The sequence below is a fragment of the Embiotoca jacksoni genome, unplaced genomic scaffold (genome assembly GCF_022577435.1).
Source record: "Embiotoca jacksoni isolate LCO1_2020_lvr unplaced genomic scaffold, fEmbJac1.0.p SCAF_27, whole genome shotgun sequence".
NCBI classification, from domain to species: Eukaryota; Metazoa; Chordata; class Actinopteri; family Embiotocidae; genus Embiotoca; species Embiotoca jacksoni.
Genome location: NW_027185378.1, coordinates 1,224,374 through 1,247,849, shown reverse-complemented (window position 1 = coordinate 1,247,849; position 23,476 = coordinate 1,224,374). Strand labels below are relative to the sequence as shown.

The window sequence follows — 23,476 nt, the reverse complement described above, 5'->3', positions numbered from 1 at the left end:
AATCAGAGAGCGAGGAGGGCGGGGCCTTACCGTAAACAGTCATGTGCAGTCATGTGCTTTAAAAAAAAATTGATTTTTACTCATGAGAGTACAAAATCTAGATGACATCAGGGTTTGGTAATCCAGATGCTCACATGACATTTCACAGGGAATAATAAAGAGACTGTACAAACAAATTTATTTTTATTTTACTCTAATAGAGATGAGACACTTTTAGCACAACATCCCTGCAGCCAAAATAAATGTAACTGTGATCAGTCATAATTACTGAGAAAAATTTAATTAAATTGCAGTTACTATTCAAAATGCTGAATATGTTCTTTTTGTAGAATTGAATATTCTTTCTGCTGCTTTGAATCTTTCCGCTGTGCAGGATGGTATCTTAAGACCAGTGTCATAAACCTGTAAACTAGACCTGAATGTAGACCTGGTTTGAGGTTATTCAATGCAGTCAGCTGTGATCTGCAGACTTGTGATTTGTTAATCATTTTCCAAACGGAATTGAAGTTCTTTTGACCAGTTTAGCATTTTTTTTTTTTAGGCCATTTCAGTTTAAAACATTTGATAGAAAAGTAATCATATGTAAAAAGTTACATTACTTTGAAGTAATTAAAATAGTTAGATTTACTAATTACATGTTTAACAGGGTAACTAGTAACCTGTAACATTTCAAAAGTTATGATCTCAACACCAATTATGACACAAAGGACCTCCTTCCTTTCTGGCAGAAAAACCTCTGGACCTAAAGAGACTCTTTAAGGTGAGTTTGTGTTTTTGGACTAAGTTTGATTGAGTTTGATTGTCTTTGTAGGTTGTTTCCCCAAAAGCTCTATTGGCCTCACGGATGTCACATTCAACCTGTCGGATCAATAACAGGAAGCATTGAGAGGAGGCGCATTAAAGACTGCAATAAATCAAACTTTTATTTCTCCATATAGAAAAGAATTAAGTTAAATAGTGAAACAGTCCATCAAAAATGCGTTTCTCGTTTTCAACCGATGGTCCTTAACACGTTAACCTTTGTCCCAAAATGAAGAAGAAAGATGTAACAAAGTGTAAATACCATGTTCACAGTAATAAATATCCAAAACAAAATCTTTTATACATTGACATTATATATATATTTGTGTAAATATATATATATATATATATAGATATAATCATATACAGTAAAAAGTTATTTTCAAGTTTATCAAACATAAAATATTCAAATAAAAATGGCTGAAAACAGAATGACGATTGCATTTTTTTTTTCATTCCCAAGGCATCGGTAACCATGGCCATTCAGAGTCTGTAATAAATAAGATGTGATATTAGCTAAAGATTGTAGTGCATCGCTGTAAATTAAAAAACAAAAATTATAGTGCAACTTTCTCTTTTTCTTTGCGCAAAATTTCAAATTAGTCCAAAGAGGAATGACAACGTTGGAACAGAGAGTCGAGGTCGGCGCCGTCGGCTCGCAGCTCGACGTCTCTGCAGTCTTGGCAGAAAAAAAAAAAAAAAAAAAAAATTCACATGAATGAAACCATGGCAAACGTTCAATAGACTTATTTGGCAAATGATTTAAGGAGAAAGGAAACGCGCTGCGTACACTCAGCTCTGTCACGGTCGATGAAATGCATAGAAATTAATCACCAGTAGCGAGTAGGAACTTAACTGAAGGGTCGTTTACTGTCATGCAGCATTTCTGAGACGCGAAGCAAGGCAGATACTGTGGAGGTGTCGGCGCGGTAAAGCATGTTGGATAGATGTATACTCTGCCTGTGCTTGCACTTTTCCCTGGCTTCCGGTCCTCCTCAGTGATAAGGAGCAGGATTTGGGGCGCTCCCCAGGCTTGGCGCGATGTATGTGTGCTTCCTCGTCTCACACCTCTGCTCCCAACTCAATGACCCCCGTATCGACGACGGGCACGAGTTTATCTTCCACCTGTACCAGCAGGATGGTCTTGTCGATGTGGGAGCGGTTGGTTGGGTCTCGGCTACAAGGCACCCACCGGTGAATCACCTGCAGGGGGTGACAGGGGAGGCGGCGTCCAATCAGATTCATGACGGGGGTCAGGCAGGAAGTTAACAGGCCGGGAAAAAAACAAGAGGACACACAAGATCATCACAAAGAAATCACAGTAATAGTGTCAGAGGTCAGAGTGTGCGAGACATATATCTTCACTTTTTTTTTTTTTTTAACTGTTTCAACAACAAACTGATGAAAATATTTCTTCTTAAATGGAGCAGAATGAGTGAATGTGGTCGGCCTGCCTAAAGCTTCTCCTCAACTGGGCTGCAGCAGAGCAGTGATTTTACTGTTGTCATGGTAACGAAGGGCTCCCTCTCCCACAGTTTAATACATCAATAGTATTTTTTACAAACTTTACATCTGGCTTTTGTTTCAAGTTGTAGTTTTTGGAGCCGAAGCTCTTGAAATGTTGATTTTTCTGCATGTTAGCCTTCGTTTGCAGCTGCAGGAAAAATCTCATGTTGACTGAAGTGATTGTTGATGAGCAGGAAGGAGATAAAAACCCTGATTACAGATGTGTTCACAGCTGTCGGAGAACACTTACATGCCCTTCCATGCCCTCTAAAGGGCTCCAGTCCCTCCAGCAGGTCCGTCCTGCTCTCAGTCTCACGGTCTCGTCAGGCCACTGCAGCTCCTTCCTCTTCGACAGGTTGATGTTCTCCAGCACCTGACTCACATCCACGATCTGAGAGACAGCACGCAAGCACAGCAGAGATGATTGACATGCAAACACACACACACACACACACACAGGTTGCAGAGGTTGAATTTCGTGGTAGAACTGGTTTCCAGACCTGCACCCGGTAGGAGATGTCGTCTCTCCGTATGGTGGAGATGGTGGGGTTGTGCTGCTGCGGGTGGTGGTGGTGATGATGATGATGATGATGATGATGCTGGCTCAGAGGATCCGTCACGGTGCTGCACAGGCCGTCGTTGCCCAGGAGGCCCACCAGCGTGTGGCGCTTGCAGGGCGGGATGCTGTGGCTGGAGAGGGAGGCCGAGGGGCCGGCGGGGTCCGAGGTGGAGCCCAGACGCAGCTGCAGGGAGGTGGGCAGCGTGCGCAGGGACAGCTGGCTGGTGGAGGAGCGCCGGCAGGGCTCCAGGCCCGTGGTGGAGGTCCGCAGCGACGAGTGGCGGCTGCTGCTGTAGCGGTACGACGACGACTGGCTCGCCACGGAGGCTCGGGCCGGAGAGTGACGGACCAGACCTGACTGAACAGACTGAGAACTCTGACTGGTGCCTGAACACGGAGAGGAGAGCAGGAAGGTTGAGTCAAGCCGAACAGATTAATGTGTTAAAGTGTCATTGTGATGTCGCTACTGGACTGAGATCCAGCTGTGTTGTTCTCACCCAGAGGATGGGGCTGGTACGAGTGGGGGGGGGTGGGTCCAGAGGGGCCCCCTTGTGACACTGAGCTCTGCTGAGATTCTCCTCCGGTCCCGTTCCCGCTGCCGCACGACAAACCGCCGCCGTCCGAGTCCTCGATGTTCCCGCCGCTGTTACAGCCGGCGCCGCAGCCCTTCCGTAACCTGACACACACAAAAATCATCTTCGTCAATCTCAGTGTAAACAAAATTAAACAAAAGAACAACCTGAACATTTCCTGCATTCATAAAACATGTTGATGACAGACCGGTGCCAGGTGCTGACCACGAAGTTGCGGATGTTGCCGATGCTGATGGGGCCTCCAAGGATGTGTCCGAGCTGCGGGTGGGAGTTGCAGTAGGAGGTTGTCAGCGGCGACACGTAGATGGGATATCCGATCGGCTGGTCGCAGGATGAGTTGATCATGTTCCTCAGAGCCTGCTTGGCGTTCTGGATGCTGCCGCGCTCCGGGTTCCTGTTCCTGAGGAACACCAGCTCCTGCTGCTGCCCCGCCCACAGGCCTCGCACACATTCTTTATTCACCTGCAGTGGAGGAAGTTCTTGTTAAATATTCTGCCTCAGAACCAGCGACGGTCTCTCTATCATCTCTCCAGCCTACCTTGATGACCCGGAAGCTGAGGTACCGGCGATTGAGCATGATGATTTTGTACTCGTTGGTCCCTTCGTCCAGGACGTGGCGCAGGGCGAGCAGCGACGGGGCGTTGGACAGCACAGCACTCCTCCACGCCGGGTCGCCCTCGTGAGCGATGACCAGGTTCTGCTGGTGGGAGGAGATGGCCTCAAACAGCACTGCCGGCTCGTCGTACTCGTCGGGGGACGTGAAGTGGTCCTGACAGAGAGAACAGCTGGGTGAATTCGACCCTGAGAGCGACGCTGAAGGCTGCTTCCTGTCGACCTGCTGAGTCTCACCTGGTGGAGTTTGAGAGACATTCGGATTCCAGGAACCACGACCTTCCTGAGCAGCTCCATGTCGGCGAAGATCCACTCGTCTCGCACCGAAGAGATGCGGAAGTCTCCTTTAAATAACGCGTGAAGTCCGTAAAGGAAGGACTCCAGGTTACTGTGGTAGAGCAGAGAAAGAAAAGACAGGTGAGGATGAGTCACTCCTCTTCATCAGGAGCACAGACAGAGATGATGAAGATCAGGGAGTGACCTGGACATGTGATGGGCGGCCGTCCCCAGAGCTCTCCTCCCCAGCACACACAGGCCGAAGCAGAGCAGCACCAGAGCCGAGTCCCTCTCACTGTCCAGAGGCTGCAGACAAACCAGCGGAGACAAACTCAGATATGATCTCAAACTTTTCACACAGACTCACTACTTTCTTCTCTTTTTAAAAATCATCTGACAACAAGTGACGCAGATAAAACGCTGCTCGGGGAGAAACGGGAAGAAACATCCCTTAAAGTTGGAAAAAAAAAATCAAACGGCTGGGAGGCGTTAACGATCTTTAAAGGTCTTTTGATGTTGACTGTGAAGCGTCATTGTCTGGACTTTAGTGGATTCTTTTAAGTAACAAAGAAAAATAATCCTCCCAGTTATCATCCAAACTGTCTGTGTCGTCATGCAAGACAACATATTCTGACACATTTCAATTATAACATCCACATTAATTAAGACAGTCTGACTTCACACACCAACATCCTGCTGCACAACAGCTGAAGGTGGTTTTGTGTCTTTTTTATGAAAAATAAGAGTTTCGAGAGCAAGTTTCTCCCACTGCAATAAAAAGTAAAAACATTTCAACTGAGAACATCCTCTTTGTATTGCTGCAGGTGCAACAATGGATACCGTCAAATCTGTCCATTTCCAGATATTTCAGTCTCTGAAACTTATTACCAAACTGTTTATGAGCTAAAAGAGACAGAATTTACTTTTTTACTCAAACTGATTCATCAAAATGACATCTTGTGGAGTCAGAAGCACAAAGAAAGTTTGATCTATTTTCAAAAATTAAATTCTAATTTTGAAATGTAATTTTTTTCTGGAAATATTATTTTAACTTTTTTCTCTGAGGCAAAACTGTAAAAAAAAAAAAATACTCTTCTCATTTTTTTTCTTTAATGTGGTCCTGATACTTCATCGTAGATTAAAAATCAAAACTTCTTGTGACACAATATAGTAAAAATTCTGAAGTCTGCGACCAAAACCAACAAACCTGTGAAATAGAATCTGTTTGCGATCCAAATAATTGTTTTTATCCTGGATTTTTTAACGCAGTGCCAGAAATGTCTTCTTTTAAACTTCAATGGAAGTTCCAGTTCATAAACAGCGCCCCCTGTGGTCACTCGGTAAACAACTCGCTGACACACAAACAGAAACCTGAAGTGTACCTTGGCCCTCCGAGAGTTGCAGTACTGGATCCAGCCCAGGTAGACGCTGCAGAAGCTGTCCCTGGAGACGCCCGCCAGCCGGTGGTCGTAGTCCTCGTCGATGTTGGGGTTGAAGGTGGGGTCCAGGTCCACGTAGTTCCTCTCTCCGCACCCCCGCAGCCCGTCTCTCATTGTCTCGTTGGCCAGCCACTCCTCCAGCTTCGCCGAGGCGATGACGTAGTAGATGATGCCCTGAGATCAGAGAAGCAGGATGCTCTCAGATCATTTGGGAATCAAATGGATGGAGGGGTGGGTCATAGGTCATAGCTCCTCCGGCGAGATGACACCAACCTTGACGTAGTAGGTGGTGAGGATGCGGCGCAGGTCGAACACCTGCAGCATGGAGGCGGCGCTGTTGTCCGTGATGCTGTAGCCCTCCAGGACGTACTTGGTGACCAGAACCTCCCAGGCCAGCCAGCGCTGCCCGAAGGCGGCGTTGAAGGACAGGATGTGAGGAAGGTGGCCCGGCTCGCAGCAGCAGCAGCCCTCGTCTTCCTCCACCCCTTCAGTGATGGCTTCCACCTCCCGCTGCTGGCAGTACGTTCCTGAGGAGGGAAAAACAGCAGCTCAATGACGGAAGAACTTCTTATAAAGAGGATCGATTCATCTGTTGATTTCTGCATTCAACTGACAAAATAGATGATGGAAAAATAATGAACTCATCATACTGTATATACTGTGCATTTTATATTTTATATTTTTACTGCTATTTTACTGCTATTTTATTGCTTTTCTATTATTCTATTATTATCTTATTGCTTCTGTATGCTGCTGTAGCGAAAAAATTTCCCCTCTGGGATTAATAAAGTAACTACCTAACCTAACCTAGTTGTCAAATGTTTGTCTGTCTGTTACAACATGTTTCTATTGTCTCAGAAAAGATATACTCATTTATCCGTTGCACAACATGGTTCTATAGTCTCAGTTGCAACGTCTCTGTACCTTTATCTTGTGACCTACGACCTCACTCAGTACTATCTACAAAATCAGATATACAGAGGGAATGGGATGACTGTCAACTGTTTGTCACACTGTATATAAGCTGAACTACGGAGGAGAGACTTTGAGCAATGCTGGACACCTTTCTTTGAGTGTACATGTATTTGCTCCTTCTTGCAAGAATAAATGTCTGATATGTTTGATTTTGAATACAGCCTCTGAGTAATTTTTCGAACAATAGATCAATAATTTGCTTCATAAAATCTGTGAAGAACATCCAAACTGAACCGTTCTGCTTGATGATTTAATGACTTCTCTGCAGATCGATGGACTCATCGTTGGAGCTGACAGACAGAAGAACCATAAAAACATTTACAGAAGAAGTTGCTGAGTGGTGCGATGGACTGGTAATGCTGATATTACTAACGGCTGTCTGAGCTGTGCAGCTACATACGAGTCACACGCTGCCTGTTTGGTGTGGAGACTGAAACCGGATGGGAAATGGTCGACCTGTTTGTTAGAAGGACGTAATCGGTCCCTCCAGGTTGTTTCTGCGACTGTTGCGATCAAACACGTTTGATTTTGTGGCAGATTTTCTCAAAAACTGTGATTAAGACAGACGGAAACAAAGACCATTCAAGCTCTTATTCACACCTAAGGGGAATTTCTAGAACCACCAATTAACCTGAGGTGCATGTTTTTGGACGGTGGGAGGAAGCCGGAGTACCAGGAGAGAACCCACGCAGGCACAGGGAGAACATGCAAACTCCGCACAGAAAGGCCCAGGTCCGGATTCAAACCCAGAACCTTTTCGCTGTGAGGCGACAATGCTAAACAATGCCCACTTCCTGAATTGCTGATAATAAATAAGGAGCTAGTTTCGTTAATAAAGTGAGTTTTATTTTGAAAGATTTTCAGCAGAGTTTTTACTGAGGAACTTTTTTGCAGAAAAAAAAGTTTGGGAATTCTGCAAAATTGCAAGCTGCCGCAAATATTGTGGATATTATTTGAATTTAAGTTAATAATTGCAATGACAGGATCCTAATTTTAGGAATAAACAAACCTAGTTTCTTTCTAAAAGTTCTAATATTTGGAAATATTTAATGACAATGATCATATTAACATGATCATTTCCCTAAAACTCCTGGACCACTTCGTGAATACTTCCACCTCCATATCTTGCACTACTTTACGTTTATTGAAGTAAATAAATCTTGAATCGTGTCACACATGGACCTGCTGACCTCTGAACTCCAGCCCCCGCAGCTGGAAGGTGATGAGGCCATTTCCGATCTCGATGAGGTGCACCAGAGCGTTCAGGTAGTCGGAGGCCAGGATGAAGCAGTCCCCGGTGCTGAAGTTCCCCCAGCGGCCCAGCAGGAGGTCCCCGCACAGGCTGTGCTGCAGGGAGCGGGTGAGGTGCTCGTAGAAGATGGAGTTCAGGTTGTTGTCGTCAGAGCCTGAGGAGGGACGGACGGAGGACGAACAGGAGACGGAGAGACAATCAGTGAAACGTACGTTACTGCGTTTTATATTCAGTGGAACAGACTTGAGGACTGAAAGCTGCCTGTAGTTGGAAATAAGCTTCAATCAAACAGGAGAGTCTGTTTGCTGCTAACGTCACGTCCTCACCTGGGTTTCTGTCCAGCTGAGAGGCCAGCCGGGTGTTGGAGTGATCCACTCTCTTGGTGCTGCACAGAAAAAAAACATTTCACAACATAGAACGGACTACGTGAGCTGAGTGGGGAGGACGCAACCTCTGGAAAAGTTGTTCTGCTGTTTCCTGGAGAGAATTTGGGTGGAAGGATCTAGAAAGGTTTTCCTAAAGCAGAGTTTCCTAAATAAAAAACATTTCAAGTTGGAGGTCCTGTGGAGAACAAAAGGTGAATCACTACCACGTGTTCTGCAGCTCGCTCCTCCAATACTCTGAAAAAAATACAAAACCATTGTGGAAAAGGTATTAAAAGTCAGACGCTGTCCAGGGTCCTGAAAACAGATATATGTTTAATATTTTGCTGATAAAACAGAATGACAACAAAAAATCCCACCGTTGAGGAACGGGTTCATGTGATGCACCATGTGATGGAGAAACAAACTTTTGAGTTAAGAGTTGAACAAGAAAAGTTTGAAAGCTGTTGCAAATCTTCCGTCATCCAAAATGGTTCATTTAGCTGCTCCTCTGTTCAATGTTCATATTTTCTTCTTTTTTTTGTTTTGTTATTTACGTATTTTTTTACATGTATTATTCACACAGTTTATACTTTTAAGTTATTTTACTTTATTATTTTCCCTTTTCACTCTTGTTAAAATGGGAGCATCATGTAAACACTATTTTACAAAGTTTAAGTTTTTTTCCAAATAAAAATTAGAATGAAAAAGGAAATCAAATATTTCAGAAACAGATTCACAGAAACATGAGTCTGACATGAGAATATGAAATGTTTCCTACTTATAGTCTCTCTCCCAGAACTTGACGGGGCGGACGTACGAGGTGATGAAGATGGCGCTGCCCAGGAAAGGGTTGAGGGGGGTGGAGAAGATGGCTGACACCACCGTCTGGACGAACAGCATGGCGGAGTCTGCAGGCCCTCGGGTCAAGGACTCATCGTACTCACAGAGCATTTAAAGAGGAATCACAGGTGGGTTTTACAGCAGCAACTCAGTGTGTGATGTGATAAAAAGGATACGAGGCACGGCGAAGGGCTGAGCGAAGGCGTGGAAGGCGGAGCCCCACGTGATCTGCCATGGGGCGATGTAGGTGTAAACAAAGTGCAGCTTGTAGAAGAGCTCCCACAACTGGAAAGAAACAAAACAAACTTCAGTGTCGATAACGGCAAAGACACAGAGAGCTGCATAGAAACTAAATCCAACATTGTGACTGTAATAAAATATTAAATTATGGTATTAATGTGTCTCCTGCAGGCGGTCGATCTCGTCCCGTCTTCCTCTCACCTTGCTGAAGACGATGGACATGAGGAAGAGGTCGAGCAGCAGCGTCTCGGACAGGTGGCGGTAGTCGAAGGTGAAGAAGAGGACGGTGAAGAGGATGGTGATGTACTGGTAGGTGGGGCTGCTGTAGGAGGAGCGCAGCAGCTTCAGGCCAGCTACCGTGATCATCAGAGCGCCGACCCTGCAGCAGGAACCAAAACACGGGGAGGGAGATCAACAGAGTGTCTTCTATAAATCCAGCAGAGAAGCAGACAGAAAATCGAAGGACACGAAGGAAGCTGGGAGAGAGTCCTCACTCTGTGTCGAGCCTCTTCGGGCTGGCGAGCTCGCGGGCGCTGCCGCTCAGCTCGTTGAGGATGACGAGCGGGTAGAGGACGTTCTTCTCCACGAACAGCAGCCACACGTGAAGCTTTTCGAACCACATCACGTGAGCCGCATCTGACAAGACACAAGAGAGACGGACGGGAGGACAGTTCAGAGACACAGAGGGACTCCTGATGGAGGCGGTCAGGCAGAAATATAAAAGCACAAACACACAGATGATCTCTCACTGTGACTCACCCCTAACTTCGAACTGGTAGTACTCCTTGGTTTTGAGCAGCGGGTGGGAGAAGCAGTACCAGGGCAGCTGCTTGCGGACCTGAGGCAGCAGGTAGTGGGTCAACAAGCCCACCGTCCCCAGCAGGGCGTACAGGACGTAGCTGAGGAAAGGCTGAAGGGCACAAAGAGGTTTTTATTTATCTTTCTGTCTGATGGTTTATAGGTGGATCCAAACATGTTTATTTTTTTCCCACGAGTGTCGCTCATGACATCTGATTGTACCTGCAGGGCGATGAACACGGTGCTGACGTGGATGGCGAAGTAGAGGACAGCGATGACGACGCAGACGATCAGGTCCGACTGCAGACGCTCGTTCTGCACATTCAAAAACAAACATCGAGGACGGGATCCGACTTCAGGTTGAAATATGAACATCTGAAACTGTATTTTATCCCGATATTATGTCATGTCTTTGATCAGTGCCAGCAGTATGAACTCACCACCGAGGCCCTGAGCTTGTCCGGCAGCGGATCCTGCACCTCCGACAGCGGGTCCTCCGGGTTCTTGTCCTTTAAATTGGGTAAAACCTTCGTCTGTATCAGCGAGCTGTAAAACAAGAAGCACAAATATGACAGTTTTAAGCTTTTTAGAAACACTGATTTAATCCACAGCATCTCAATGAGGAGAAAAGTCTCAGTTTATTCTTGAATTTCTCTCCTGCAGACCCGGCAGAGCAGTTTAAAGAAAAGTTAAACGTCTTTTCTTAAACGTTTCTTCCTTCATAAAACGAGTGACAGTAAAAGTCTGTGATTGAGGTGTGTGAACTCACACGAGGACCGAGGGGTCACCGCTCTGTCTGCTCAGGTGGTACGAGACGGCCACCAGGAGGCCGCAGAACACGGAGAACAACACGGGGATGTGATGAGGCTCCCAGGTCTCCTGATGCACACAGAGAGGGACACGGATTTAATTCATCATTTGAGTGTGTTACCGACAGTCGTAAAGGTGCGGGGCAAAAATAAATGTTTGTGTTATGTAAAATTACATTTCATTAAAATGGGATTTTATTTTACATTAAATTAAAATCCTGAATCTAAAATAAAACGACAGAATAATTAAAGAAAAACCTTCTCTTCAACGTTGGTTCGTGTCTCACCTTCAGAGCTCCGTAGCAGAATCCGTAGAGCAGAGCGACGGTGACAACACTGCGCAGGACGCTGTAGAGCGCCGACAGGAGGCTGGTGGAGGCTGCAGAGACACGGAGAGGACAGAGGCAGTGAGACGTCTCACAGGGACAGGCAGCAGCATCAGCACTGTTCATGTTTAACATCGTGAACGAGTGTCTTCTGTCTTGTCTCGTCTCGTTCGGATCACAGTCTCAGTCCCAGTCTGTCGTCGTTGTCATCCCCCCCTCCCCCGAGGAGACGTTGCGCGTTACTCACCGTTGCCCCCGAACACGTGTATGTCCAGCTGCTCGAAGAGGTACATGACGAACGTGTTGACTTGTGGCAGCAGACCCACGAAGAAGATGATGGGAAAACACAGGGTGAAGACTGCAGAGAGACACAAGCAGAGACACAAGTAGGGGGACACAACCAGAGAGACACAAGCAGGGGGACAGACAGTCAGAGAGACACAAGCCGGGGGACACAAGCACGGGGACACAAGCAGAGAGACACAAGCAGGGGGACAGGCAGTTATAGAGACACACAAGCAGGGGGACACAAGCAGAGAGACGCAAGCAGAGAGACAGATAGTTAGAGAGACCCAAGCAGGGGGACAGACAGTCAGAGAGTCAATATTCACATTTTTAAACATTTCTCCTAAATTTCAGCAGATCTTTCAGATGAGAAAGTGTTTACTGCACATATTACTGTTTCATACTGGTTTACAGTGATGCGTCACCACGGCAACTGCAGCGATTATTGACCATTTACTGATGACAGGCAGTTTTAAGTATTTACTGACCTAAAACCACTAGTATTAGTAGTTTACAGTTGGTTTCTCTGTGTAACATTGTGTGGAAAAGTGTGAATAAAAGAACCTTATTATTTGATTTTGATTTTTTGATTTTATAAACTTTATTAATCCCCGAGGGGAAATTTCTTCACGACAGCAGGGGGGCTCTCAGGGGGGAGATGCTGCAGCAGGCTGCCACTAGCGCGGCGCCAGGTAACCTGACCTGAGGTGCATGTTTTTGGATGATGGGAGGAACCCGGAGAACCCGGAGAGAACCCACGCAAGCACAGGGAGAACATGCAAACTCCGCACAGAAAGGCCCAGGACCGGATTCGAACCCGGAACCTTTTTTGCTGTGAGGTGACAGTGCTAACCACTGCACCACCGTGCTGCCCTTATGATTATTATTGTAGAGAAAAACCAGCAGGAGGAGCACCGACCGATGACGAGGTCCCTGGCCGAGGTGAGAACCAGGGAGCTGGTGAGCGCGACTCCGTAGAGGGTGAAGCGGGACGACGTGGTCCTCAGGCTGCTGTAGTGGAGCAGCCAGATGAGGCCGCAGCACAGGCAGAAGTAGACGGGCCGGCTGTACGCGATGATGCGGTTGTGGCCCTGCAGCAAGGAAGGAGGACGTGATGGACGGAGGAGCTCAGCAATACATACATACTATACATACTATACATACTATATTGATATAAGCAAAAAGCAAAATATAAGCAAAAAGAGGACCATAAAACCAGAGAGTGTGATGGTAAATAACAGGAACTCTTCTGTACAATCCAGTGATGATTCCAACAACAAACATCCCCACAGAAAATATTATCTCGGCGGTGTGTGTGTCAGAGGAGCCCTGGGGACAGGGACACAGGTAGGAACAGAAATAGCATGCGGTGTCGGGTTTCACAGGAGAGGAAGGCTGCATGTCTGCAGCTGCAGGGTTCAAACCAGGAGGCCACGAGCCGGCCTGCTTCATTACCGAAGGAAGCTCCGACTGTTCACGCACCAAAAATCACAGCAGATAGAGCAGTTTGTCTTTTTTAAATGTCGTGAAGAGGGAAGGGATAAAAATCGTCCCTAAGACGTCCTTAGGGTGAAGAGGAGGGGACGGAGAGGGAGGAGGAAGAGGAAGGGGGTGGGGGGACAAAGAGGGAGAGAGAGAGAGAGAGCCTGGTCTAAACTCTGACCGGCTATTTAAAGCTTCTGCCTGCAGTTGAGTAAGAGCTGCATTAATAAAAGACGGCGCTTCAGAGCAGCCTACTGACGCAAGGGAAGCAGGAACGCGCGCGCGCACGCGCGCACACACACACACACACACACACACACACACACACACACACACACACACACACACACACACACACACACACACACACACACACACACACACACAGAGGGGAAAAGCAACATCATTTTCCAGAGCCGTTGCAAAGACCTGCAGGTCAGACTGTGTAAAGGAAAACTGACTGTTTATTTATCATGTTTGACTGTGACGTCCCCAAACAGAGAAACATGATCCATTAATGATGAAGACTTACATGTCGGGGGGAGGAGGAATCTGGTTGGACACTCTGTCGATACAGAAAAAGGAAGAGATAAAATCACAGATGACGTAGAAGGACTTTATTCCAAACAGTTGAGGAGGTCGAGTATTAAATCGTTCATTTAGGAGTCCCTTCGAGGCACGCTGAGCTGAGACACATGACGGCATCTTGGTGAAACAGAGCTGCACTGTGTCGGCTCACCTTCAGTAAGGAATACTGGCAGCTGGCGATGACCAGGCAGAACTGGAAGACCCAGATGTCGGTGAAGAAGCCGTGGACCAGCAGCACGGAGCCCAGGAAGGCCACGAGGACGGCCAGGACCACGGCCAGCACGTTCTCCAGGACCTCACGGTTCCTGGAAAACACCCAGGAGACAACGTCAAGCTCACTTTACTATCCGAGCCAGGCTGGAAAATTCATACACATATATACAACTAGAACTACAGCCTAGTAGTTTACATGCAGGTCGTGTTCATGCATGTTTGTGCCACATGTGTACAGGTTTTCTGGAAATCTATTCCATTCAAAATGGATGTAAACTCATAGTGACCTTTGACCACTAAAATATTATCAGCTCATCCTCGACTTAAATTAAACATTTGTGACAAGTTTGAAGAAATTCTCTCCAGACATATAATGTTCACAAGCATATGCTAATGTGATGGGACAGTGACCTTGACTTTTGAACTTTCACCAACAAAATCTTATTTGTTCATGGTTGGTACCCGGTGAAGCTTTTTGCAAAGTTTAAAGAAATTCCCTCGAAGCGTTCTTGAGATATTGCGTTCACAAGCATGGAACAGACGGATGAGAGGGACATGAGGTCACAGTGACCTTGAACTTTGACCTTTGGCCACCAAACTGAAATCAGTTCATCCTTGAGGCCGACTGAACGATTGACTCACATTTCAATAAATTCAATCCAGGTGTTCCTGAGATATCATGTTCACCTGAATGTGTCTAATTGGGGTCACAGTGACATCAACCTTTGATCTTTGACCCACAAAGTCAAATCAGTTCATCCTTGATATCAAGTGGGTGTTTTTGCCAAGTTTGAAGAAATTCCCTCCAGGTGTTCTTGAGATATCGGGTTCACGAAAACTGGACAGACAGACGGACAACCTGAAAACATAATGTCTATAACTCATAGTCATAACTGTGACTATCACCTGGACAGAGACAGAAAAACACAAAATAATGTCGATGAGGAAGAAAACCTTCCGAAAGACTCTGCGTCAGCTCTGAAAAACAGAATCTAATAAAGTCAATGGACAGAGAAGATTTAATAGAGAAGAACAAACTGTTCCAGAGTCAACAATGAAAAATCAATGACTGATGTTAACTGGCAGCCGAGTGACGGTTCAGAAAAGTGGATCGACCGGAGGGGAGCGGAGGGACCGAAGAGGGACGGCAAGGCTTTCTGAATCTGAACCAGACGGAGGTTTAAGGGACAAATAAAGTGGCCCGCTGCCATCGACATGATAATACAGAGAAGCGATCGCTCATGCTCCGACACAAACACACACACACCTTCCCTCTTTACTTTTGGGTTCTTCTTCTATGTTGCACCTTTGTTTTACGTCAAGCATTAATAAGTTAAGATGGAGTGAAGTTTGGTTTTATTTTTATTGTATTTTATTGAATTCTCTATAAACCCAAAAAATACAGCTTAAAAAAATTATAGAAAAACAGTTGGAAAAATTGTGAATATGATTGTTAAGGTTGCTAAAACTGAAAAAAAATATTTAAAAACAGAACGTACCTGTCGAACAGCGCCAACAGGGTGAGCCGATCGAAGTGCAGGCCGACCCACAGGTAGGGGAGGAGCCACAGGCGGTAATACTGCTTGGCTTTGCCGGCGGCGGTGGCGGCGTCCTCCTGTCCCAGCGGGGCGTCCTGGAGCTCCGGGCTCAGGTCTCCATCCTGCTGCTCCAGCAGCTCCGGGTCCATCGTCAGCAGCCGGTTCAGACGGATCTGAGGGAGGGAGATCTGTCCCACGGTCAGTCTAACAAATTCACACCGCAGGTTGAACTTTATTAATGTGATTTTAAATAAAAAATACAGTGAGTATAAATGTTAGATTATAACATGAGAGCGATAAAAACAGTAAAAGTCATGAAATATTAGTTTTTTTGGTTGTTCCATCCTCATCTCAGTCTGCTCTCAGCCATCTTTATTCTCAGGACAGAAATAGTTCAATAGAAAACACCAGATGACTGAAGGCATCTTTGTTGCTGATGCAGCAAAAGCAGATCAGATAAGATCAGATGAAACCAGATAAAACCAGTTCAAATTGGTTCAGGAGCCGACTGGTGGCCGAAGGAGTTATTTTAAGGTGCTGTGATCTGATTGGTTTTCAATTTAAGGAAACGAGAAGGGGCGGAAAAACATGAGCATGCAGTCTTCTCTTTCCATCTCTGTGTCTCACACACACACACACACACACACACACACACACACACAGACACACAGGGCACAACACACAGGGCACTCACCAGGTCGTGAGGGTAGAAGCGGACTGAGGTAGAACTGGAGAGGTGGGAGTCGGTGTCCCTGCAGTAATCAAACAGAACCACATGAGAGATAAGCTTCTGCTGCTCTTACTGTATTAAAATCACTCCCTGGTGACCTCAGCCAATAGGATGCTTGCTTTGCTTTTTTGTACAGTACGTTTATGTTTTTTTAAAGAAGATGCATTTATGTCAAATCATTTTTATTGGAAAACGTATTTGCTTTCTTGCCCAAAGTTTGATAATGAGGTAAAAAGCAACTCCCACTGGCTGTATGTTAAATATTACAGCGCTAACAGAAGTTCAATATCTCTACAACTGACATGGATTTTATATGATTAGAAACATAAGAAGCTCATTAGAGCAGCCAGAGGTTGAATGTCATCGTCTTTAATCCCAGTGTGATACTCACCATATGTTATTGGAGGCCCGTCTCGTTGCAGGTTCGAAGTTGACCAGCGACATGTCACATCCTGCGGCCTCGTACAGGGAGGGCGTGAGCTTTCCTGCAGACACACAGCAGCAGAGGGAGGGGAGGCTGAGTCAGTGCAAGGAGTCACAAGCAGAGCGTGACTCCATCGTTTCCTTAAACTCCATGTTTACATGCAGAGAATTAGATGGCTGTGGCAATAATGCCGTGTTCATCTGAGCTAATGAGATTATTGAGTGAGCGATCCCCCTCTTCCTCCTCCCAGAGAGGCTGCAGACGCTCAGTGAGAAGCTGACGGGTCGCTCTCACCGTACGTCTGCTGCATCGGAAGACCTTTAGTCCGCTTTATCCTGCAACAAGCTACAGGAGCAGGATGGAAGTAGAAGAGCTCAACAGCTACTGTCAGCAAAAAGAAAAAAACACTCGTGTCCATAAAGCTTATAAACATGAGAGGCATTGTTTAACAACCTAAATCCTCTTTTTAAACTACTTCCTGGTGTTACAGGAGCCATTTTAAATAGAAACCTAAAATTCCTCGGAGTCCAGGTGGAACACAGAATGTTGCCATGGTTACGCGGTTAATGAAGCCTTGATTGCGATCCGAATGTTGATTGTAAATATGATAACTTGGTTATTGAAATTGTTGGGAAACATGGAGAAGATGAAGCTGGCTGAGCTGGACTCCAGGGAGGGGGGTGTGTGTGTGTGTGTGTGTGTGTGTGTGTGTGTGTGTGTGTGTTGTTCAATGCATATATAACCCAGAAGAAAACATGTTGTCTAGGAAGTGTCGTCTGAATTATAAATATGGAGGGAGAACTACGGACAGATGTTTGTTTGTCCCGGTTTATTGGCTTGTGCAAAAGAAAATGGACTTTCAGGAATTAGTCAGAGCCCTGAGATGCACCTCTATTTATTTACAGACGTTTGATCAGGACGTCCCGCTGTGCGATGCAGATGTTTACTGGTCTGCTGCAGCATCATCAGCGGTGCATAAAAACCTGCATGAAGCCTCAGACACTGTTAACTAATATGCAGATAAAACGAGATGTGTTACGCAAGCTCTCTCTCCCTCTCTCTCTCTCTCTCTCTCACTCACTCACACTCACACTCACAAATCTGCATCTGGTCAAATTATGAGCACGAGTAGTTTATCCATTCATCAGCAGTTCAGAGTTCAAAACAAAAGAAAAACCTGCAGAGATATCAGTCAAATACTCTGAAACAGCCTGAAACATAAACAACCATTGACTAGTGAAACACTCAGAAACGCCCTGAAATGCTCTGAAAAACACTCTGAAACACGAACAACCATCGACAGTCCTCAGTGAAACAAGCTGCTGTCAGCAGCGGGGGCAGAAAGGCACCCGCTGTGATCGAAGGGGAATATCAACGTCTCAGTGAGGTCAAGTATCGGCTACAGACACATTATCAGAGAGAAATGGAGCGTGGGTAATGGTGCTCGCTTTGACTGATTACGATAGGCCACCGAGCGTGGATAATGGTGCTCATCCATGACAGTCATATCTGACCGCCGCTCCTCCAAACCATCTTTCTGATCAGAGCTTCTAAAACAACACATTCAGACCCGTCACCTCTAAAAGAAATGCATGCTCTTAAAACAGCTGATCTCTCTCTGCGAGCTTCCTACCGAAGTCATCCTGCAGGCTGGTGGCGCCCACCGTGGAGGCCTTGTCCTGAGAACCCTCCAGGTTTGTGCTTCCGTTCCTGGCCAGCAGGGAGGCGCTCGCGCTCAGCACGGTCACCTGGGACGGGGTTCTGGATGGCTGACTTTTCACCTGGGAAGTAGAAGGCTGGGAGGCCTGGCTGAGGGCCTCCTGAAGACTGTGGGGGGACAGGGGGGCGGGGGGAGGAGAAGGGGGCGGGGTTACTGATGTACAACAACACAGGTCAGGGGGAAGAAGCAGGGTCACTCTACAGGAGGAGGAGTGGAGATGATGTGATGCATGATGGAGGTATGAAGTTGGGAGCAGGAAAGAAAAGTTTACAGACTTCACAGCGGCTTTTTTTACTTTAATTAAATACTTGAATGATGTCAGTGTCGTCCAATCATCAACGAGTAGTTTTCACATTTTCAGATGGACCTCCACGACGGAGCCAGACATGCAAGAGGTTCGTGACGAGAGTGTAGAAGTTATAAAGCAACCGTGAAGCCGCAAAGACAAAATTGAACTCTCCATCCTTTTTGATCAAATCTTTTTCTTTGAAGAATCGACCGTACGGTAACACACGGGTCCTTTTACCCTTCAAACATGATCGATAAAGTTTACTGTAAGAAATTAAAAGCAGAAGCACAAGGCGTCCGGTAAGATGGTGAAATAAAGTGCAGGAAGATGGAGGATGGAGGGATCGTAGGAGGAGGGAACCGTTTTGGATTTTGTCCGTTTCTCGCCTCCTGGCTGCAAGTTGCACTCTTGTTTTTTCGTTACTTAACATTTCTCTCGGCTCAGCGTTTAGAAATGTGACCTTGTTCGACGGAGAGCTTCGGCAAGAGGTGAAGAGCTGCTGGCAGCAACACCGGAGGAGTTACACCGACTTCAGAGGAACCAGAAACATATTAAAAAGCATTGCTGCTTTATCAGCAGTAATTAAGCTGATTTTTTTTATTTTTATAAAAGCTGTTTCAGGACAGAACCTGTGATCTCCCAGTTCTAACCAGGCCTCTTTAATCACCCTCAGGAGTGGCAGCTCGTTGGGAGGACTCTGCAGGGCAGCAGTCAATCATGTCAGGACGGCGAGGATTAAAACATCCGTCTGTCCAACCAAGACGCAGAGTTTCAAGGTTAGGTCCCGTATGAAGACCGATGAGGGGCTGATAAGGATGACACGCCTGGTTGAACACAAAATAAACTGGCGGAGCGAGATGGGGTGTTTCGGATAGATTTACAGGATATAACATTTATTTATCAGGATGAATGACTTAAAATGTTCCTAAAAGAAAAAACACAGGCGGAAACAAACTATCCTCCGCCAGTGAATTATTGTGAAGAAATTAAATCTAAGAAATCTAAGATGATCACGTGAGGAAAGACTGCAGATATTTAAATGATCAGTTTAATGTTTATCTGTCTCCTCAGATCAGTGTGATGCAGCAGGACGTGTGTTACTGAAGAGGAGACGGAGTGTCGGATCAGTGAAACCTCTGAGTACTCAGTTCTCTGATTCGTGTTCAAAATGTGGAATTTAAAAGATGAGATTGATAGCAGGATGAAGAGAGGAGGAGGAAGAGGAGAAAGAGGAGGAGGACGAAGAGGAGGAGGAGACAGCACATGCAGCGAGGAGGCAACAGGAAGTCCTGGTTCAGGTCATGCACGTGTTGGTAGGGGATCTGTGGTCACATGATCACAGCAGGCAACACATGCTCCGTGCACGGCGTACCTGAGAGGAGATCCAATGAGGGAGGAGGGTGGGGTGGGGTTACTCCCTGCGTTGTGCCGCCGCCGCACTGCCTGCCGACGGAACGTGCTACGCTCACGGCGGAATATGACGGTCTCCTCACTTCCTGGTGCTGTCATGGTGAGAGACATCAGCGGCCGGTTAGACTGGACGTGTGTCCCTCCTCGGACACTGCGTGGACACTAGAGGACCACGTCTCCTCGTTTCAGCTACATTTTCACGACAGGTGACAAAATCTGACGAAGAGTTTCACTTTAAAAAGGAGAGCAACCCTTTCAAAATGAGACTATAACATGTCTACTGGACTGTATTGATGGCCTCACTGTCTCCTTTCCAGCTGGTCGTTATATAATTTCCTGTTCATTTACTGTCACAATCACATCATCTCGGAACAACACTGAAATACAGCCCTGCAACTTTTAAATGGATTTTCCACACTGTGGTCACAAGCTGAATTTAAACGGACTCAAAAACAGCCTTTGAACAAAGATGTGACACATTCGTCCTCTCACACATAACAAGTTAAATTCAGAAGCTTTAAAACAATAAAACGCAGCTCTGCTCCTTTCATTGCACAGAAGGAGGTTTTGCTGCTGCGTTACTTAAGGTCGGGGTGGCTAATGTTAGCATGTCTGTGATACTTCCTATTTCGTTCTTCGGATTTAAACTGGAGCAGCACAAATAGAGACGGCTATTAAAGGGCAGAAAAATGAATCATCAAGTTCAAGTTAGAAAACAGATTGCTAAATCAGGTAGCATTAGCCTCTGGGTGTGTGTCAACTACTGACACTGGAGAGGGGAAATACAAGTGTCAGAAAAAGTGCTTTATAAATGTGACTTTTTTTGTTTGTGTGATGAAAACGGACTCGGAAACAGAAGCAGATGACTTCATAGACATCTTCCCACCAACAACCATCACTGACAACCTTCCAGTCCAGTCAGAGAGCGTCTTTAACCAACACTGTCATACATTCAATCATCACCCTGACTGTGACCCGGCTGGCTCATAAAACTCCAGCAGGAGTCTAACGAAGATACTAATTATGACGTGTTTCTGACTCTGCAAGGAGAGCGAAGTGCTGACATCGGGAAAAACATCCAGAGCACAGAGACAGAAAAGAGCTTCGAGACATGAAGAATGTGTGTGTGTGTGTGTGTGTGTGTGTGTGTGTGTGTGTGTGTGTGTGGAGGGGGGACTAATGCACTCAGTGTGTGTGACACTAATGAGAGAGCTGCTGTTTGTCTAACCTCAGCACAAACCACACACTGTGCCGTCATACTAACAGAGATCCACACAAGGAGCAGAGCCGGGGTCACGATTGTCACTGCAAGGAAACTCACCATGGTCACATTGAGGCGGCAGGACAGACCACATGTCATACACAGTCACACACACACACACACACACACACGCACACACACACACACAAGGCATCCTTCAGTTTCACCTAAACAATCTGAAGTAAAAACACCAAAATCAGACTGATAATCTGACCTAGTTCCTGTTTGAGATCCCGTCAGTCTCATAGTTACAGTACAGTCAGAGGACAGTCTCAATCAGTAAGTGCAGTCTGTGGTGTCTCTCTCTGTGAGGTCTGTGGTCTCTGTGCTCTCTGTGGGGGGCTACGTACCCCTCAGCGAAGCAGCTGTGGCGTCCTGAGGCTCGCTGAAAGCTGCCTGGTTGGGCAGACTGTTCCTGGATCGGGTCACTGACTCCAGCTGGGAGGCCCGGCCCAGCAGGGACGCCGCGTCCAGGACTTCCCCTTCTTTGGCTTCCAAGTCCGACTTTGAGGTGGTGAGGGGCCGCGGCCCGGCCGGCGCTCCGAGGCAGCCGGGGTCATTAAGGCAGGCGGCCGTGCCGCTGTCCAAACTCAACACTCTGGCGTGCGTCTTGGCACTGCCGGTGCTGGGGGTCCGGCGGGAGGTGCGCCGCTTCCCTCCGGATCGGGCTCCCGCCTCAGATCCCCCCACAGCCTTCACCGTAGAGGAGGAGGAGGAGGAGGGAGCGGCTGCGGCGTGCTTGGCCTTTAGGGCCCGGTAGTGGTCCGGTGAGTGGCAGGAGCGGGAGGTGGTGCTGGAGGAGCTGTCGGTGCTGAGGTGGTGGGCGGAGTGGAGACTGGAGGCACAGCTGAGTTCACTCTGGTCGCTGGAGTCGTCCCCTCCGCCGCCGGTGAACACGGCGCTGCAGGGCTTGGCCAGACCGCGCAGAGACACGTACTCCCGGTGGCGGCTGGCGTCGAAGCTGCTCGCTCTTTTCTTGCCGGTCCGCCGGCGCCCGCTGCGCCCGGCCGACAGAGAGGAAGTCCTCTGAACAACGCTGACTGACTGTGGTCGCGAGTCGTCCTTCACCTGCTCCGGGTCTGCAGCAGCTCCACCTGTGGATCCGTCAGCGCTGGTTCTGATGCCGGGCTCCTCCGTGCACCTGCCCGCCTCCACCTGCTCCTGGGCGGCGGCGGACGGCATGTCGGAGGTCTGTTTCGCCGTCAGCTCGTTGGCGTGCGGGTTTTTATTGGCCTCCCTGGAGGGGAGGTTGCTGAGGCCTCGAGAGCTGATGCTGCCGAGGCTGGACGTCCTGCCGTCTCCTCGAGCAGAGACGGGCTCTCCTCGGTCCCGTGCTCGCTCATCCCCTGAGAGCGACAGCAGGCTCTCCACGTGGGTGGAGCTGGTCTGCTCGCTGTGGAAACTGCTGATGGTGCTGTTGGTGTCCCGGTCGGTGCCGCTGCAGTAGCTCTCGGTGGAGCCGCTGCTACGGGTGCTCAGGCTCCTCAGGCTGTCGGCACTCCGCTCCCCTCCCTGGGACTTCCCTCCGCCACTGCAGCCCTTCCCTCCACCCCCCACTTCTACCTGGTAGAGTCCTGAGCTCCCTTCCCCCGCCTCCCTGGAGGCGGACCGGGCCACTCTGCAAGGTTCTTTGTGCCTGTAACACTCCACTCCGGAGGTGGAGGGCACAGCGATGTCTTGCTGGTACAGACGCTCCGCCCCCTCCCGCTCGCACCCCCCCGGCCTGTGGATTCGGGCGGTCTCCAGCTCACATACGGGATCCAGGCCGCCCCTCCTGGGGGGAGGGTACAGAGCAAAGTCTGGGAGACAGGGGTCGGGGAAAGCAGAACCCGCTGAGCTGGAGGTCCGAGGCAGACCTCTGGACCGCAGCTCCTTCCTGAAGGTCTGAGATGCGTGAGCAGCCATCTCGGCATCACCGGAGGAGAGCGACAGGCTGAAGTGATAAGCAGTAGAGTTACAGAGATCCACCGGCTCCCTAGACAGCTCCGAAGGACACAGCGAGGTGGATGGCTGCAGGGAGGCAAAGGAGTCGTTGGGAACAAGGCAGTACATCTTGGTGTCTGACAGCAGATCTGAGGGGACACAGAGAGACAACAGAGACATGAAGGACGGGGTGGAGACGTTCAAAAAAACAAAACAACCTGT

General features: G+C 47.6%; 1 protein-coding gene across 3 annotated transcripts in view; it reads right to left on the bottom strand.

Annotated features, from left to right (window-relative positions):
- Positions 1–905: 905 nt before the first annotated feature.
- pcnx1 (pecanex 1) overlaps positions 906–23,476 on the bottom strand; it is a 28,576-nt gene continuing 6,005 nt past the window's right edge. Inside the window, exons 6-36 of one of the 3 annotated variants that reach the window (XM_069160667.1) lie at positions 21,682–23,403; positions 20,033–20,162; positions 18,285–18,478; positions 16,619–16,712; positions 16,192–16,249; positions 15,459–15,685; positions 13,898–14,051; positions 13,691–13,723; positions 12,596–12,767; positions 11,639–11,749; positions 11,353–11,444; positions 11,026–11,135; positions 10,697–10,802; positions 10,479–10,571; positions 10,218–10,368; positions 9,953–10,094; positions 9,660–9,837; positions 9,395–9,503; positions 9,157–9,286; positions 8,340–8,398; positions 7,952–8,167; positions 6,060–6,313; positions 5,730–5,960; positions 4,553–4,653; positions 4,309–4,459; positions 3,998–4,228; positions 3,647–3,921; positions 3,364–3,542; positions 2,808–3,253; positions 2,558–2,698; positions 906–2,004 (exon numbers count right to left, since the gene is read on the bottom strand). In XM_069160667.1, coding sequence (XP_069016768.1) covers positions 1,864–2,004; positions 2,558–2,698; positions 2,808–3,253; positions 3,364–3,542; positions 3,647–3,921; positions 3,998–4,228; positions 4,309–4,459; positions 4,553–4,653; positions 5,730–5,960; positions 6,060–6,313; positions 7,952–8,167; positions 8,340–8,398; positions 9,157–9,286; positions 9,395–9,503; positions 9,660–9,837; positions 9,953–10,094; positions 10,218–10,368; positions 10,479–10,571; positions 10,697–10,802; positions 11,026–11,135; positions 11,353–11,444; positions 11,639–11,749; positions 12,596–12,767; positions 13,691–13,723; positions 13,898–14,051; positions 15,459–15,685; positions 16,192–16,249; positions 16,619–16,712; positions 18,285–18,478; positions 20,033–20,162; positions 21,682–23,403 — 6,431 coding nt within the window. In that variant the 3' untranslated portion in view covers positions 906–1,863. Of the gene's footprint in view, positions 2,005–2,557; positions 2,699–2,807; positions 3,254–3,363; positions 3,543–3,646; positions 3,922–3,997; positions 4,229–4,308; positions 4,460–4,552; positions 4,654–5,729; positions 5,961–6,059; positions 6,314–7,951; positions 8,168–8,339; positions 8,399–9,156; positions 9,287–9,394; positions 9,504–9,659; positions 9,838–9,952; positions 10,095–10,217; positions 10,369–10,478; positions 10,572–10,696; positions 10,803–11,025; positions 11,136–11,352; positions 11,445–11,638; positions 11,750–12,595; positions 12,768–13,690; positions 13,724–13,897; positions 14,052–15,458; positions 15,686–16,191; positions 16,250–16,618; positions 16,713–18,284; positions 18,479–20,032; positions 20,163–21,681; positions 23,404–23,476 lie in introns of those variants that run through there. The other 2 variants (XM_069160668.1, XM_069160669.1) reach the window with 2 other exon arrangements.